At 39.6% G+C, this 17,158-nt stretch overlaps 2 protein-coding genes and 1 long non-coding RNA gene across 3 annotated transcripts; all 3 read right to left on the reverse strand.

Annotated features, from left to right (window-relative positions):
- Nucleotides 1-36: 36 nt before the first annotated feature.
- On the reverse strand, nucleotides 37-12,952 carry LOC144657395 (uncharacterized). Its single transcript, XR_013571513.1, has 3 exons — nucleotides 12,915-12,952; nucleotides 1,108-1,167; nucleotides 37-813 (listed from the first exon to the last, which is right to left on the reverse strand). It is a non-coding gene; the product is annotated as an uncharacterized LOC144657395 (long non-coding RNA).
- Nucleotides 4,168-8,543, reverse strand: LOC144657341 (uncharacterized). Its single transcript, XM_078517681.1, has 4 exons — nucleotides 8,232-8,543; nucleotides 6,942-7,586; nucleotides 5,776-6,321; nucleotides 4,168-5,162 (listed from the first exon to the last, which is right to left on the reverse strand). Exons 1-4 carry the CDS (start codon nucleotides 8,428-8,430, stop codon nucleotides 4,543-4,545), a joined length of 2,010 nt encoding a protein of 669 aa, XP_078373807.1. The 5' UTR covers nucleotides 8,431-8,543; the 3' UTR covers nucleotides 4,168-4,542.
- A 908-nt stretch (nucleotides 12,953-13,860) lies between the features above and the next one.
- LOC144657364 (fibrinogen-like protein A) lies at nucleotides 13,861-17,015 on the reverse strand. The gene is made up of 2 exons (XM_078517710.1): nucleotides 16,259-17,015; nucleotides 13,861-14,847 (listed from the first exon to the last, which is right to left on the reverse strand). Exons 1-2 carry the CDS (start codon nucleotides 16,839-16,841, stop codon nucleotides 14,225-14,227), a joined length of 1,206 nt encoding a protein of 401 aa, XP_078373836.1. The 5' UTR covers nucleotides 16,842-17,015; the 3' UTR covers nucleotides 13,861-14,224.
- Between the last annotated feature and the right edge of the window lie 143 nt (nucleotides 17,016-17,158).

A 17,158-nucleotide genomic window follows, 5' to 3' on the forward strand; every position in this document is an offset into this window, starting at 1 on the left:
ATTGAAAGCCAAGAAAAGATATCGGACAAGTTGGCCGCTTTGTATGACATCACTTGCTCATCCTTCAGTAACTCTAAGTTAGTTGTCAACTTGAGTTGCGAATGAAAAATAAACTGCTAAGCTGACATTGAGGCGTTCTCCCTTCGTTTGAGTAACTTGAAAATCAGGGTCGAAACGTCGGTTTTTGAAATTCGATACACTAAGCTACAGCCGTTAATTTTATACCCTTATCATGTTCAAGCTGACATCTAGCCAAGTTTTGCCCGTCGACTCAGAACAACATTCTTTTGAAACTTATCTCTTCTGTAAGGCGCAAAAAAACAATCTTTCATGTTTTAATTTGAAGCAAGCAGAAATACTGTACATCATTTTCTTTATGTTTTTTTTTTCGTCCTCTGTGCTACATACAATACCTAACAGAAAAACGCACGGTTCTGCGTTAAAAAAGACTTTTTTGTGTTTTGAATCTGTAAAATGTGGAAGACATGGGCAGAGCCCAAAAAGGTCATTTGGGCCTGCACTGGTAATTCGTGATTTGGGCGAATCCAGATAACGCATGGTTTTGCGCGCAGGTGTGCAGTTGTTCTTGTTCCATGTCTTTACCAGTAGACTTTTAATTGGTTTTCCGATAGAACCCGTTTTTTTTTGTTTGTACTAAAACCGTTCATTGACGCGACGAATCATTTCAGAAACGTCCCTGGAAGTTGGCTGAGTCAGGCGAAGTACGCGTGCCGGTCTGGGTATGTCTGGGGAGAACTGTAAATCCATCAAACCAGATGTCGATGCAAGATTTCTTTGAAAATGCCCCGTTCTCTGTAAACAGAAGATATTGAGACGTTTCATGAAAGCTCCATTACAAATTTCTTCTTCTCTTCCAGGAACGCATTATGAAGGCAATATCTGAGTAGCAAAACGACTTTCTGGTGGTCATTGTATATGTTTTACATTAACGTTTTGCTTCTGCAAATCTTTTTTTGTTTTTTAACCATTAAACACCAACATTTATTTCTACGTAAACTAGTTGATTTGATTATACGCCCGCTTTGACATAACTTTGGCTAGCTATTCTCTTTTATATAATTAAAAATAGCAGAGGAAATAAATAACCTTGTGTAGCTTTTGACACAGAGCTAGGTCGTGACTTCTCATGGCCTCTTGAATCTCAAGCTGAAATTCATCAAATATAAACAAACAGGAGTCACACTTAACTAAATTAAACAAAGGTTTATAGCCATTGGTTAGTTTAATTTTAGAAACCCCATAACCTGGAACGGAGAAATGGTAATTGCTTGATTTGGTAAACATGACGCGTACAGTAGATGTTAAGCGCGAGGGGTTCGAGATCATAAAAAGCCGTGAAAATGAAAGAGAGAGATGAGCTAAGCTGTCCTGGCGCACACTGCTTTCTAAAATTTCCGAAGATTCCCGAAAATTTCACGAAGGTCATCCAAACGGCTCTGATCAATTTCCTGACATTTCCGAAGATCTCTGAAATTTCTAAGGCACATTGAACGACCTGCTCAGGCTACTGGCTCGTCTCATCTTGGCATACACATTTACAGGGGCCGCGTACTGACATATTATTTGGCGAATGATGTGAATGCGTCACAACACATTGCCCATTGAAAATGATTTTATAAAATTATACCGTGTGACTTAACGGGTTGTACTTACACGATCTTTATCGACGGGATATTCCAACAACTCTGTTAAAACCTGGAGATGACAATGACTCAGTTGAATGTTACGTTATTATCACTTACCGTACCCAAATTCGCAAGAAGCCAATCAGAAGCGCGATCTACTGTCCTGTTATCCTACGATATCAAGTCACTGACCTGATATGCCACCATATCACGGTCACTTTGAAGTAAAGTAGTGTTACTGTGCGATGAATTGAAAAGAGGTTTTACCGATAAAACAGAACTTCGTAATTTAAATTTAGCGGTGTTTAGCGGTCGTAAAAGGAGAAAACTTTCCCGTCAAAACCAAACTTGAGCGCGCTCGCCAATTGCGCGATGTTTGCCGACGAGTACTGAGACATTCAGACTGAAAAACTGGAGCCGTAATTTCCAAATTTTTTGCTTAATTTTGATTTTGAAAATTAAGAAAATGAAACTCTAAACAAAGAGTGGAAAAAAGGCAGAAGAGGAACTTGGTAAAAGTGTTGAAGACCAAGTCAACACAATTTGCAGTACGTACCTTGCAAGCATGGCTTCAACAGAGCAATAAATATAACCGGGTTTTTGGCTGAATTTGGGTACGGTAAATACCTAATCGTACCTTTTTGGTACGCTTCGGCTGCATATCAGGCTCGTTTGGTCTCGCCATGGGTATTTTGGCTCGACTGCGTCTCGCCAAAATACGAACCGTGGCTCGACCAAACTCGCCTGATATGCTACCGAAGCGTACCAAAAGGTACGATTAGGTATAAACATCACAATCCCAGGAATCGAAGCATGTAGCCGGCATGGAGCGCGGGAAAACGTGCGCGTGCGGGAGACGATTGGTTTTGGTTTCAGTTTTGATTGGCCGAGAAAGTGGCGCGAGATTTTTAAACCAATCACTAAGCGTAGCAATGCAAAACCAAACCAAACGCAAATTGCTTTCGGCACTCAAATGAAAACCGCTTTATTTAACACAAATTGTTATTGATGCAAAAAAGCAAAAACACGGAAGCATACAAAATAAAAAAATATAACGTACAATGTCCGGGTAAGATTCAAACGACAATAAAATTCCATATTATATTATACACTTCCAGAGGAGATGGGTCTTCTTTCTCGGGACCAGTAGACTTGCGTTTTATTCTTCATCTCTGAACTGTACAGCCACAGGCAACTATAGACTATTTTTATGTGAGCGAAGTAACGCTACAGCTTTTAAGTTTTAAATTGAAAGCTGAAGCGTTACTTCGCTCACATCAGCTCCACGCTCTTAGCTGTGATTGGTCAATATGTAGGTACATTCCTTTCCTTTAAGATATTCACAAAGCCGCTGCTTATTAAACAACAGTGGCCCCTTTGATATTCAAAGTTGCATTTCAGTTTCAGCGTAAAAACTAAATTACTAAATGACAATTTGGACCAAAATGTAAGTCCTCTTACTACAAATCACTGCAGTGACTGGACGGAATGTTTTCAAACCCAGACGAGCGTGTTTCTACTTTTTTAAGCAACACAAAGGACAAAAAACTTCACTACTAGACTTTAATAAATATCTTCGCGTAACTTAGTAAACCTTGGTTGAAATGTTTTCATTGTTCGTTTGTAACGAAAACTAACGTTTACGCAGGTCTTTCAGGTGTATGGCCAACGTGCATCTTATTGTGACAAAGTTTACTCTACAAATAATCACACTATATCTGCCCTGTGTTTACATGATTCTTTTAGGGTCCCATAAATCTTGACCCATGCCCAAATTGGACTCCTTGAGGGTTTAATTCCAATATTTTGACAAGCATCTTCGTCCTTTTCATAATATATGGCAGATATCCTCTGGGATGGTAGTTGCTTCATGATATGTGCATCCAAGTTAAAGCGGTTTTTTTCCCCTACCTTTTTACTTTGTCTGGCATGGCTGCGGTTCTTATACAGAAAGCCCGAAGTATCACTCTTAAATAAAGTGATTGAAAGTTTTTACGAAGATCCACTTTATTTAGACAACCACTCTTGCAATCGACCAGCTCTAGTTCCCACCACCATTGTGAAACCACGTTTGAATTGTCACTCAAACTCTGTAATTTACAAACATTACCGTAGATTTCCGAAAAAAATATAAAGGTCATTCAAATGGTACTGATCCATTTCCCTTTCATTTCCGAAGGTTACCGAAGAATTCAGCAAATCTCCGAAATCTTTATAAAATCTTTACACAAATCTTTATAAAATCGCTCTACTTATACTTGAACGGTTAGTTTAGTTTTAAGATCCCTTTTTTTTTTCGTTTAGCTAGGCGTTTATGTTAGCTGATAGAATTTAGGTACCCTATCTCAGGATCACACCGGGAACACAATGCCAAAAGGAGCAAAAAAGTAACGAGAAACTCAAAACCCATACCCTATCCCACGGCACATGCCTATACCGGCCCATACAAGGGAGTACCCACTCTGGGAAAAGTTTGATAAAATTTAATCAGTTAAGTACTTGATCGAATTATAGTGGAAACGAAGCTTTGTCCGTCAATACAACAAACTTTCAGCAACATTTTATCTCAAAAACAATTTTTTTAACCATATTTTATTAATTTTATTAAAATACTCAAACTCTTAGAATTGATAAAATACACTGTCTCGGAAAAAAATCCAGGAGACTTACGATGAACAGTCTACCTTGACTAAAGTTACAATTTCAAAACAAAATTGTTTGTAAAGAGCAAGGTTCTTTTAAAATATATGATTTCAAACATTCTGATCCGTACAAATTAATGAAACAACTGACAGCTGTTTGTGCTCTAACTGATTGATGAACTTGATGAGCGGTGATCAGTGACATGTTGGTATTTACGCCACTAACAGGATTAAACCTGTTACTGGTATTCTTTTTACGATGACGGCTTCAGTTTCATTTCAGTGAATTTTAGAGAAAGAGAACTTCTGAAGTGGTACCACCTGGCTCCTCGGTCATCACGTTTGTCTCCCAGGTATTGTCCGTTTAGATTGGAGTGGTGACAACTATTGTACCACCAGGCGCCAGTATATTGTACAGCACAGTTGCCTCCTCTGTCATTATCCCTATCTTTAGCAGTAAACGCCATGCTATTATGATATGCTAACGAATCTCCCGCCGTCCCTGAATATGAACCCACTTCGAGTTGATACTTCGCCTGCTCATCACCAATGTAGAACTTGCCATATTTGGCATACGCTTTACCTGCGCTCCAGTCCTCCATATCCACTCTGAGAGAGCTGGGTCTAGAGGCTGTCAGTCGGTGGATCTTTTCGTTTCCTAACCAGAACTCATTAGTCAGCTGACCAAAGCCTGCTTTGTAGTCGTTCCATCCCCGATAGAAGTCTACCGAGCCATCCTGTCTTCGCTGAAACACTGTCCAGCCTCCACCGTCAGTGCGCATATCACAGTAGACATTAAAGTGTCCTCTGCCGTCTGGGTTGACAGAGTACACTCCACTCTGGGTGTGGCCTGATTTTAATAGATCTGAACAATCTAAGGAAAAGAAAACATGATTTCAGTAACATTGTGGTGAACAAAATTGTTAAGAAATTAGGGTCTTGACGCAAATTATAACAATAACTTCTATTCGTTTGGATCACAGTTCGTAGGCTGCTTTTAAAATGAGCAAAAGATGTAACACTGGCATCAGAGAATTTTCAATTATTTATTTCAACCACACATTTTTTTAGTTCTTTTGCTGAATTGCTTCATGGAAGGATACTTGTACTGAATCGTATAGCCCTCCACTATTTTTCTCCTCTGGTTGCAGGAAAGAAAAGAAGATATATACAGATAAGGAGTACCAATAATTAAAAACTTTATAAGTTGAGATTGTTAAATAAATCTCAACTTATGCACGGCAGACCATTTGGCTATTAACATGTATTAAAGCACATCAGACTTAGTAGCTTTAGAAGAGCAGATGGGACTTCTGCCGTATTTCAGTTACAATGGAAGATTTGAACCCAGGCCTAGAAGATCGGGCAATGCTGAATAGTATTGCTTGTGTAGGGGAAAAGAATAATTGTAGTACGCAGGATTTAAGCCCAATCAATTAAGTCTTTTTTTTGTCTCTGTCACTTTCTCCACACCATTAATAACTTACCTCTTGGTTTTCTAACTTCAACATCACTGATTGTCTCGATATCAAACACCCCTGCACTTGTAGCCACACAAATATAGTTCCCAGAATCCTCTTCTTTCAAATCTCTTATGACAAGTACATCGTTTGTCCTTTGACTCCTCCCCACGGGCAGTGCTGCTCCTTGTCTTTTCCAACTGATAACTGGTCGTGGATCACCGGTAGCGCTGCAGTTTAACGTCATAGTGTCGCCAGTAACAGCAAACACCTTTTCAGGTGGCTTAACGGTGAATTTAGGAAGTGAAATCACAACTAAAAGAGTTTTTCTTTCCACTTTTCCTAAAATGTTGACTGCTGAACAGAAGTATGCGTCAGAGTCAACTTTACGGACATCTGAAATGTGTAAAGCAGTGTTGTTATAGTGCACCCTCCCCTGGGGTAACTGACCAGACGACTTCCTCCAGGTGACCACTGGTGTCGGGTATCCGGTCACGTGACAGGTTGGTAAAGTGACGTTGCTTCCTTCAATAACATGATAAGGTCCCGGATGTACGGAAGCACGAGGATGAACTGCAATCAAGTGATTAATATTTACTTTGATATTCATATTTCAGGAATTGTCTTTTAGATATTATTTTGCTTTCAGAAGAAGCAGAAACACATCTCGTATTTTTGAAAGTAGCGTTCAATTTGTTGGAGGTAACTTAAATAAAAAAGAGGCTTGAAAAACGCTGTAAAATGCTTATAGAGTTGAGTTGCTCCTAATTGAGCACTATATGTCTAGTCAAGCTCTGTTTTATTGAGGTAATTTGTTTCCAGTTTATATTTCTTTCCATAAGTACTAAAAGTTCACTCATGGCATTTAACTGAATATATTTTCCTCAGGCAGTCTGTGTTTTCTGTTTTTTTTTTTGCGCCTTGCCTTTAAGTCTTGTAACCTCCATTGACAGAAAATAATTTATTATGTATCAATGCACTTTATTAGTTTAGTTATCAGGGTCGGCCAGGGATTTTAGGTATACGGTATATACAGGGGGGTTTAAATTGGGTATCCAGTTTTTTTAAGCTAAAATTGGGCCTTTTATTGGTATAAAGTATACTGGGTACATGTTTTCTGGTATATTGGTATACCACTTACCCACCTGACCGACCCTGAGTTATTTACGTGATTACAATTACCACAAGGTTACCATTTACTGTTAATCGCACCACTTCTCGTGAATTCCCCAGGATGTTTGTTGCTGAACACTGATACACGTCCGAGTCATTTCCGGTCACGTTCTTTAACTGCAACTTTCCTTCTGAAACCGCTGACCGAATGATTTCTGACTGATTGTCCAGTTTACTCCACACTACTGCAGGCTCAGGATTGCCACTGGCTGAACACTGAAACGAGGCTGATCCACCTTCATTCACTGTCAACGTCACAGGAGAAACAACAACAGCAGGAGATGATATCGATTCACCAGGTTCTCCCTTATTTCCCGGCATGCCTGCGGGTCCTATGTCCCCTTTCTCACCTTTGGTTCCAGTCTCTCCCTTTAATCCCACAGGTCCCATAATGCCTTGCTTGCCACTCTTTCCAGGCGATCCCATAATGCCTCTATCTCCTTTATTTCCAGTTCTTCCTTTCTGTCCTTTTCGTCCCCGGGCTCCTTTGTCTCCTCTTGGTCCAGGTTGGCCGGGAGGACCTGGAGGACCTGGCGAGCACGTGACTCCCTTTGACTGACAGAGTTGCGATCTCAACTCTGATAAAAGTTCCATTGTGCTTTTAGTTTCTGATGTGTTCTTAGTTGAGTCAACTTGACGTCTGTTTCTTTGAAGGTTTTGAATTACTACAAAAGGAAACGGACTCATTCTTACTCTCATATGCAAAAGTTTCTTTCCCAGATAAGTGTCTTTGAAAAAAGTTAAACTAGTCAGTCACAGAATAGCCTGCGTTGCAGACGAATTTTACCGGGGTTTAGTTCGTCTGCAATGCAGGCTAGCCACAGAAAAGAGAACAGTATTTCTTTTGAAGTGACTTTTGTACGTCAGTAAACAGAAATAAACAGAGGAAAACAGAATCAAATTCTGAACGATACAGAAACAACTGATGTTTCGTTTCATTTAACACTTTTCATAATTTCGAAAGACTACATTGCGAAGTATCTTACATCAATGTAATGAACTTAGATGTAGAAAATCTATATCATTAGCTCAGTCATGGTTGAAGGTAATTTCGATCGAAACATTATTTTCTTCTAAAATTGTCTACAATTAGTTGAAAGAACTTGACCTGGTAACCTCTTGGTTGTTTGCCAAGACACACAGGAGGCAGGGAGAGCACGCAAAGGCTACAATGTGGATCCATGCGTTATATTTATTCTTTTCTCTGTTATATATTTCAATCAGAAACAAGTTGTGATAGAACAGAGTTACTGGATAGAATCATAAAAATAACTTCTAGTTTGTATTTTTCTATTTAAGGACTTACTCACCAGGAGCATTCTTGATTATTATTACGTCTGCGTCGTCTGACAGCGGCTTGGCCTCTGCAGCTTTTTCAAGAGCGCTGATTCTCTCCTTTTGCTCGTTCATCTCCAATTCGACTCGGATAAACCCGACGCAGTAAAACACAATAGACAAAACAGAAATTATGGAAGCGAAAAAAGGCATACTTTGCTTTTGGACGGCCATTTCGGTCAAGGATTTGAACAATCTTCAATTCCACCAGGTTTCAGCACTACAGCTGGTTACGTGATAGCAAAATCACGAGTGTGGTCTGAAATGTGCCAAATTGTTTGCTATTTATATACCAAAAGATCAGATTTTTTAGTATTATGGGACGATTTGAAATGCTATTGGTTATAATTCAGACATGCGAGTAAAGAACAGGAATTTTCTGGAAAAAAGAAAGTTGTCGGCTTTTCCGGAGTACAGTGTGACGTCACTAGAGTGCGGCTAGTCAACAGGAATTTTGTTCCGCTGTTGTAAAATCAATTCTTTAACAATATTCGCTTTTTTATTTTTAGTTTCTTGGGTTAGATAAAACATGAAAGGTAGTTTTTAAGCAAGAAACAACTTTTGCGTAGAATGCATTTTTTTTCTCAGAATGGCAATTCAAAACTCACTCATCAGGGAAACAAAGTTCAAATCCGTCTTGGCGCGTTCTCAAATTCGGTGCTTTTGAAATTTATATCTTTAATATTCTTTGTTCCTCAAGGTCAGGCTTCCTGTGTTGCTGAAGCCTTGTGATAAAACAAGCTACTCTTATCTGTTGATAGTACTTAACTTTTATACTGAGAGATTCAACGTAATACTGCTAGTCGTTACAGTCGAACCAAATCGGCCAGTTTTCAAAGTCCCGAAAGTACCTCCAGTATAAATAAAACCCATATAGAGCGGTCACCTTGCATGTGGATTCGTCTTTTGTTTTACCTCTATTAAGCGGCCATCAAGAATTAAATTCACGTAGTTTGGCGCTGTTTTCAACAACGTTACGACAGATAAAAGTCTGAAATAGGAAGTGACGACTGATAAAAAAATTCAAACACGCTTATTACCGTCTGTTGTGATTCCAGACGCTCTACTGATTGCTCGCGCATTCACGCATCACGCAAACTTCGCGTAAAACGCGCACATTTTTTGGCCCAGTTAAACGTTACGTATAACTCCCTTTTCTACCTAATACGTTGGCTTCAGGATTAAGATGTATGAGCTCGCGCCCTAGCCTGGTTGTTGTGTCTTTGGACAAGACACTCTTAACTCTCAGAGTACTGGAGTGCTTTTCTTCACCCAGGGTAGGAGCATGCTGCAACGTTTTTTCTAAAGGGGGGAGGGTAGGGGCGGAGCAGTCTGCAAGTAACAAACATCTCATCCAGCGGGAGTAGCCTGGATTGGACTCCCATGTCACAGAGTGTACAGGACAGAATACGATCGAACATTTTTAGCTGTCAAGGTCTCGTTTTTAGGCTTGCATGTCAGGAAATAAAAAAACGTGGTCATGCTTTTGGACGGCCTTTTCTGTCTGTAATATGAAGAATCTGCAATTCTGCCACGCTGTGAATGCAGCTGAGCTTGACTCGTTATCTGATACCAAGACCACGATTGTGGACTGCAAATTACTAAATTGTCTGCTATTTATATACCAAAATATCAAATTTGTTTAGAGTTATGCCCTGATTTGAAATTTTATTGGTTTGAATTCTGACATGTGAGTAGGTGTCAAAAGAATAGGAATTTTCTGGAAAAAAGAAAGTTGTCGGCATTTCCGGAGTACAGTGTGGCGTCACTGGAGTACAGCCAGTCAACAAGAATTTTGTTCCGTTGTTGAAAAATCAATTCTTTAACAATATTCGTTTTTTCATTTGTAGTTTTTTGGGTTGGATAAATATGGAAGGTAGTTTTTCAGCAAGAAACAACCTTTGCATAGAATGCGTTTTTTTTTTCAGAATGGCAATTCCAAACTCACTCATCAGGGAAACAAAGTTCAAATCCGTCTTGGCGCATTCACAAATTCGGTGCTTTTGAAATTTATACCTTTAATATTCTTTGTTCACCAAGGTCAGGCTTCCCGTGCTCCTGAAGTCTTGTGATAAAACCGAGCCAGTTTTATCTTGTTGATTGCCAACGAGTCAGGCCTTCTGGTCTTCCAGAAGGCCTGACGAGGCGGCAGATCATAGAGCCGTGAGAAGATTTGTATGTGCGAAAAAAATCTCACGAACGCTCCAAAATGAAAAGGTAATGTAAGTAATGTAATGTAATGTAAGGTAGATCGTGACGACACAATGTCTGATGTTTTTAGCCAATCTGTTCAGCAGAATCTGTTCAGCACGTGCACACTTTGTTGTAGTTTGCCCAATCAGCGCGCTACTAATTTGTTCAGCGCGTGCATGATGCATTGGCTAAATTCCCAGACAAGATGCGTCTCAGTTAACAAAGAGATTTCAAATCTGTTCGATTGTAATGCCAAAATTACCGAACTAGACATTGAAATACGAAAGAAACTTGAATTAAACTTTGTTTAGAATTTAATTTCATTTAAGATAAATGAAAGAAATGCATTACAAAGCTTCAAAATTGCCAAAGCTTCGAAAATTTCGAAGTCATACAAATGACTTGCATGCGCAATTAAGTTAGGTCTGGCTAAGAAAACAACACGGATTTGGTTTCGTGGTGATTTTATGGATCAGAAGAGAGCTATTTAGAGTTTTTTTTTTTTCGTTTCTCGAATTTAGAAAATAAATGCCCTATACTTCATGTTTTTCCTGGATTGTCCGGCGTTTTTTTCTCGGGCAACCGGGCGTTTAATTTTCCTAAAAGCTGCCACAAAACAACGTGACATTTGAAACGTCACGCATTGTGCGTGATGAATTATTCTCGGAACGGTGGTAGTATAATAAAATAAACTTGTTCCATCTTTGGCCACGCAACTTGTCCGATCAGGGATTTACCTTTTAAAACCTCAAATTTTTTGGATACTTATGTGTTGAGTGGATTTTACTGCAGTGTGGGAAGTTTGAATTGATTTGTTTTGACAAATTTTGTAAATGTTTGCTTTTTGTTCGTAATTTATTTTCCGAGTTCAGTGGCTCATAGCCACTTCCAAAATAGCGGCATCGAACAACAGTGGCTTGAAACTCTCAAATAACATGGATTTTACAAACTTTCTCACTAAATCTTCACTACTTTGGTATCATGTAGAACTCCTTTCTCATTTTACTTTATAGCCTTCACAAAATCGCATTTTATTCCAGAAACATTCAAGGTTTTCAAAGAAAACGCGAAATGTTTATTGATCGAACCAAAATCATAAAGCGTACTTTCAGCCAAACATTTACAATTATCCTCCCTTCTTCTCTCCCATTGTACTCGTTGGCATTTCTACCGATAGGTACCACTAGTAGTACTTAACTTTTATACTGAGAGATTCAACGAAACACTGCGTGTCCTTACAGTCGAACCCCTAATAAGAGCGAAATTCGAAAAAGGCGTTTTTTTGGTGAAATTCACCCCAACGAAGCTCAGGGGTGTTTTTAGCCAAAGTACTTTCAGTATAAATAAAACCCAAATTTAGCGGCCACCTTGTGGATTCGTCTGTTGTTTTAACCTCTATTGAGAGGCCATCAAGAATTTATTCCATGTAGTTTGGCGCTGTTTTCAACAACCTTATGACAGAAAAGAGTCTGAAATAGGAAGTGACGGCTGATAAAACCATTCAAACGCCCTTTATTATTAATTGTCGTCTGTTGTGATCCCAGACGCACTACTGATTGTTCTCGCATTCATCGCGCAAACTTCACGTAAAACGCGCACATTTTTTGGCCAAGTCTCCCTGATACGCTGGCTTCAGAAAAAAGATGCATGACCTCGAGCCCTGGCCTGGTTGTTGTTGTTGTGTTTTGGGCAAGACACTCTGATCTTAACTATCAGAGTGCTTTTCTTCACCGAGGAGCATACTGCAACTTTTTTTAAGGGGGAAGGGAGGGAAGCAACCTGCAATGGACTACCTAACATCCAATCCAGAGGGAGTAGCCTGGGGTAGACTCCCATATGAAAGGAACAGAGTTAAGTTTTACTTAGGGTGTTCAGTACAGAACGCCAATACCTCTCGTTTTCTACGCTTGCATGCGAGAAAATAAAAACGTGGTCATACCGTGTTGGCGGTCTAGACCGATCATCAGGCACGAAAAAAAGATTCTTTTAGGGTCCATAAAGCTTGACCTATACCCAGATTGGTCTCCTTGACAAGCATCTCCTTCCTTTCCATAATCTATACATCCAAGTTAAAGCGTTTTCCCCTCAAACCAAGTGACTGTCAGTTTTTACGAAGATCCACGGCATTCAGTCGAAGTTCTCTTTGCGACTACTCTCGTAAGCGACCAGCTTTAGCTTCGACCGCCATTGTAAAACCTCATTTGAATTTACAAACTTTGCCGAAGATTCCCGAAAATTGTTGAAAGATCATTCAAACGGTTCCGATTAACAACCTTACATTTCTGAAGATTACCAAAGAATTCCTCAATTTCTGAAATTCCGAGACAGATCGGAAAACCTGCTCGGCCTGCTGGGTAGTCGCCTCTCACTATATTGACTTGGCGTGATTATCGCACGTTCATAAAGCCGGCGAATGCACTTTTTAAGAATATAACGTAAGGCTGTTTTGTAATTATTGTACTTACCCGATATTTATCGACTGGATATTCCAACAACTTTGTTAAAACCTGGAGATAACAATGACTCAGTTGAATGTGACGTTATTATCACAGGGATCGGAATAATCTACATGGCTCTTTGTTGTCAGTGCTTGAATGAAATTTCTGTAGCATGAAGTGACCAGACTCCCGTTGTTCAAAGGGCGCAGGATAACACTATCCATCGGATAAATCGCTATCCAGTGGATAAGTGTTGACAAAACAAACTACGCAATCCACCTGATAGTGATTAATCCGGTGGATAGTGATATCCAGCCTTTTAGCAACTGGGGCCAGGAGTATTGCTACTCTGTCATGAATGAGATCCTAGTACATGACAGGGTAACCGCCAGGGTTACCCCCCCCCCCTCCTCGCCAATTTAGGTTTTTTTAGATTGCCCCCCCCCCCCCCAAAAAAAAAAAAAAAAAAAAAAAAGTAGGTCTGGTAGTATAACACAACTGTTTGGTTTGCGTTTGACGACCGGAGAAGATGAGTCTTCTTTCTGTAATTAGTAGATTTGCGTTTTATTTTCCATCTCTGAACTGTACACCTACAGGCAACTAACTGTAACACTGAAAGCTTAACTTTGCTCACATAGTTTCTACGCTTTTAGCGAGGATTGGTCAATAAGTACATTTTTTTGAAAGGTCACAAAGGTGCTTAAAAATTATGGCGTCTTTGATACGCAAAGCTGTACTTCGAGTTCAGTGTCGATCAGTGTAAAAACTAAGCTAGTAAATACTGCAGTGGCTTGACAGAATACATTGAAACCAAGAGGCCGTGTCAAGTAACACCTAGGAAACAAAACACCCCTTTGCGACTTGAGTAAATATTTTTGCCTAACTAGGCAAACCTTAAGTTACCAAAGTTCGGAAAGGCTTACAAAAGCTGTTTACGACAAATGAAGAAAAAAAATAGTCATATACTTCCTACAGGTGTCAGTGATTGTTTATTAACAATAGGTATTTACGTTGGAAATTTTTTTTCTGGTGCTACACAACTGAACCGTGGGAAGTTTAGTAAAAGTAACAAACTTTAAACAACACTTTATGTTATGTAAAAATGTCTTACCATGTTTAATTAATTTCATTAAAATGCTCAAACTCTTATATACTGACTCGAAGAGACTCGACGTTCTTTTAAAATGCTCAGTTAAAAACATTTAGATTCGTACAAATAAATGAAACAATTGACAGCTGTTTGTGCTCTAATTGTTTGATGAACTTGATGAGCGGTGATCAGTGACATGTTCGTATTTATGTCACTAACAGGATTAAACCTGTTACTGGTATTCTTTTTACGATGACGGCCTCAGTTTCATTTCAGTGAATTTGAGAGAAAGACGAACTCTGAAGTGGTACCACCTGGCTCCTCGGTTATCACTTTTGTCTCCCAGGTATTGTCCGTTTAGATTGGAGTGGTGACAATTGCTGTACCACCAGGCGCCAGTATATGATACAGCACAGTTGTTACTCCATATGTCATTATCTCTGTCTTTTGTTGTAAACGCCTTGTTATTATGCCATGCTAACGAATTTCCCGCTGTACCTGAATATGAACCCACTTCAAGTCGATACTTCGCCTGCTCGTCACCAATGCTGAACGTGCCATATTTGGCATACGCTTTACCTCCGCTCCAGTCCTCCAGCTCTACTCGTAGAGTACTGGGTCTAGACGCCGTCAGTCGGTGGATCTTATCGTTTCCTAACCAGAACTCAGCAGTCAGCTGACCAAAGCCTGCTTTGTAGTCGTTCCATCCCCGATAGAAGTCTACCGAGCCATCCTGTCTTCGTTGAAACACTGTCCAGCCTCCACCGTCAGTGCGCATGTCACAGTAGACATTAAAGTGTCCTCTACCGTCTGGGTTGACAGAGTACAATCCACTTTGAGTGTGGCCTGATTTAAGTAAGTCTGAACAATCTGAAAAAAACAACAACAGAAAACAGCTGTTAACTATATCCTAAAAGAACTGTTCAGTCTTAACGTAAGTTTGTGAGGTTGCTTTTAAAAGGTACAGAATCGATGATGTAGCATCAGAGAAAGTTTAATTTTTTTTTTAACTACACAATTTTTTTTCGTATCTTGCTAAAGTGCTCTGTGGTAGAGTACTTGCACTTTAATATAGCCCTCTTCTCTTTCTCTTCTCTCGTCGCAGGAAAGAAGCTTCGTACTCACAGATTAGCAATACGAAAAATTAGAAACAGAAAATAGTTTTGATAATCCCAACTAAGGGACGTTTGACCATTTGGTTATTAACACCAGCATAGCAGAGTAGCTTTAGCAGCAGAGCACATGGGACTGCTGCCGTATTTCAGTTACAGCCAGTAGTTAGAATTAAGGGTTTGAACCCAGGAAGTTCGGATTTCGAGAATAACTTTGAAACAATCGCAATGCTCATGAATAGTATCGCTAGTGACGATGGAAAGAATCAAAGAGCTCTTCGAGCCACGACTAAATTTTTTTTCACCAAGTTCAAAAGTTTAGTTTTCATTTCTTGAAAATATATGAACAGCAGGTGATTCAAACATTTCTTTGATGCACATAATGTTAAACAGATAAACAGCGGAATGTCTATTACATTGATATAAGATATTTTCGTCTCTCGTGACTTATTATGTCTGATTAGCACCCCGTAGCACAAAAATGGTTTGTTTATATCGCTCCGTAGGTATGGATTGTAGAATAATTTACATGTAAGCCGTAAATAAATATATCAGAACATATAGACTGATTCAGGTACAAATGTAATTGTGCTGTTACATCTGAAAGGCTTTTCCTTTTCTTAGGAACAGGCAGCCACGCACTCGATTTTAGCCAACGCTCTGGTTTCTAGATAGATCCATCGTTAATGAAGCTTATGTGAAACCCGATTTAGTTTTCGAATGCCCCTTCATGATGTATGTACGACGCTAGCTCGAAAGATAGACACGAAAGTCATCGATCGATTAATGCTGATTAATGGCTCTCAATGTTCACTTTTTTGGCGGTCGATTACTCAGTAATTCTGCACGTAATTGTCAGCCATATTTTGTTTCTTTGCTTCTGTGTTTTCTTGTAAACCCCTTTAAATGTAGAAGACCGCCTAGCTTTATACGGCCGGTTTTATACGGTCGCCTTGCTACACTATTTCTATAAATATATCTGCTGGTCAGCGGAGTTGCAATGAGAAGTGAGAAGTTTACAGATGATGGACCGACCAACGAGTGCCATTGGGATACCCACTATACTCCTGAATTAAAAATTCAGTCGTAAAAATGTTGTACGCAGGCTTTCATCCCAATCTAAGTCCCTTTTTGTCTCTTTCACTTTCTCCACTCCATTAATAACTAACCTCTTGGTTTTCTAACTTCAACATCACTTATTGTCTCGACATCAAACACCCCTGCACTTGTAGCCACACAAATATAGTTCCCAGCATCCTCTTCTTTCAAATTTCTTATGACAAGCGCATCGTTTGTCCTGTGACTCCTCCCCACGGGTAGTTTTGCTCCTTGTCTTTTCCAACTGATGACTTGTCGTGGATCACCGGTAGCGCTGCAGTTTAAAGTCAAAGTGTCGCCAGATAAAGCAATCACCTTTCCAGGTGGCGTGACGGTGAACTTGGGAAGTGAAATCACAACTAGAAGAGTTTTTCTTTCAACACTTCCTAAAATGTTCGTTGCTGAACAGAAGTATGCGTCAGAGTCAACTTTACGGACATCTGAAATTTGTAAAGCAGTGCTGTTATACTGCGCCCTTCCCAGGGGTAACTGACCAGACAACTTCCTCCAGGTGACCACTGGCGTCGGGTATCCGGTCACGTGACAGGTTGGTAAGGTGACGTTGCTTCCTTCAATGACGTGATAAGGTCCCGGATGTAGGGTAACACGAGGATGAACTGCAATAAAGTGAATATAATTTAGCTCGATATTCATATTGCTGGAACTATCTTTCAGATATCATTATGATTTCAAAAGAAGCAGAAAGCACAACACGTATTTTGAAAGAAGTGTTTCGTTTGATGGAGTAAACTAAAATAATAGAGAAAATTAAAAAAGCTCAGATGTTAATTGCTACTATTTGAGCATTGTTTATAATCAGTAAAGCTCCTTTTTACTGACACAATTTCTTTCCAGTTTATATTTCTTTCCATGACTTCATGACTTTCATGTTAACAGTTCACTCATGACATTAAATGGAATCAATTCCCAGTTTGCAGCTACGAAATATTCTCCTCAGGCAGTTGGTGTCT

The sequence above is a fragment of the Oculina patagonica genome, chromosome 6 (genome assembly GCF_052425735.1).
Source record: "Oculina patagonica isolate OP01 chromosome 6, crgOcupat, whole genome shotgun sequence".
NCBI classification, from domain to species: domain Eukaryota; kingdom Metazoa; phylum Cnidaria; class Anthozoa; order Scleractinia; family Oculinidae; genus Oculina; species Oculina patagonica.

Coding starts and splice junctions, on each gene's coding strand:
- LOC144657364 (XM_078517710.1), bottom strand. CDS start 16,841: ATGAATATCGAGCTAAATTATATTCACTTTATTGCAGTTCATCCTCGT. Junction 14,848..16,258: donor TGAAGTTAGAAAACCAAGAG/GTTAGTTATTAA, acceptor TGTTTTTTTCAG/ATTGTTCAGACTTACTTAAA.
- LOC144657341 (XM_078517681.1), bottom strand. CDS start 8,430: ATGGCCGTCCAAAAGCAAAGTATGCCTTTTTTCGCTTCCATAATTTCT. Junction 7,587..8,231: donor AATAATCAAGAATGCTCCTG/GTGAGTAAGTCC, acceptor TTCCTTTTGTAG/TAATTCAAAACCTTCAAAGA. Junction 5,163..5,775: donor TGAAGTTAGAAAACCAAGAG/GTAAGTTATTAA, acceptor TCTTTTCCTTAG/ATTGTTCAGATCTATTAAAA.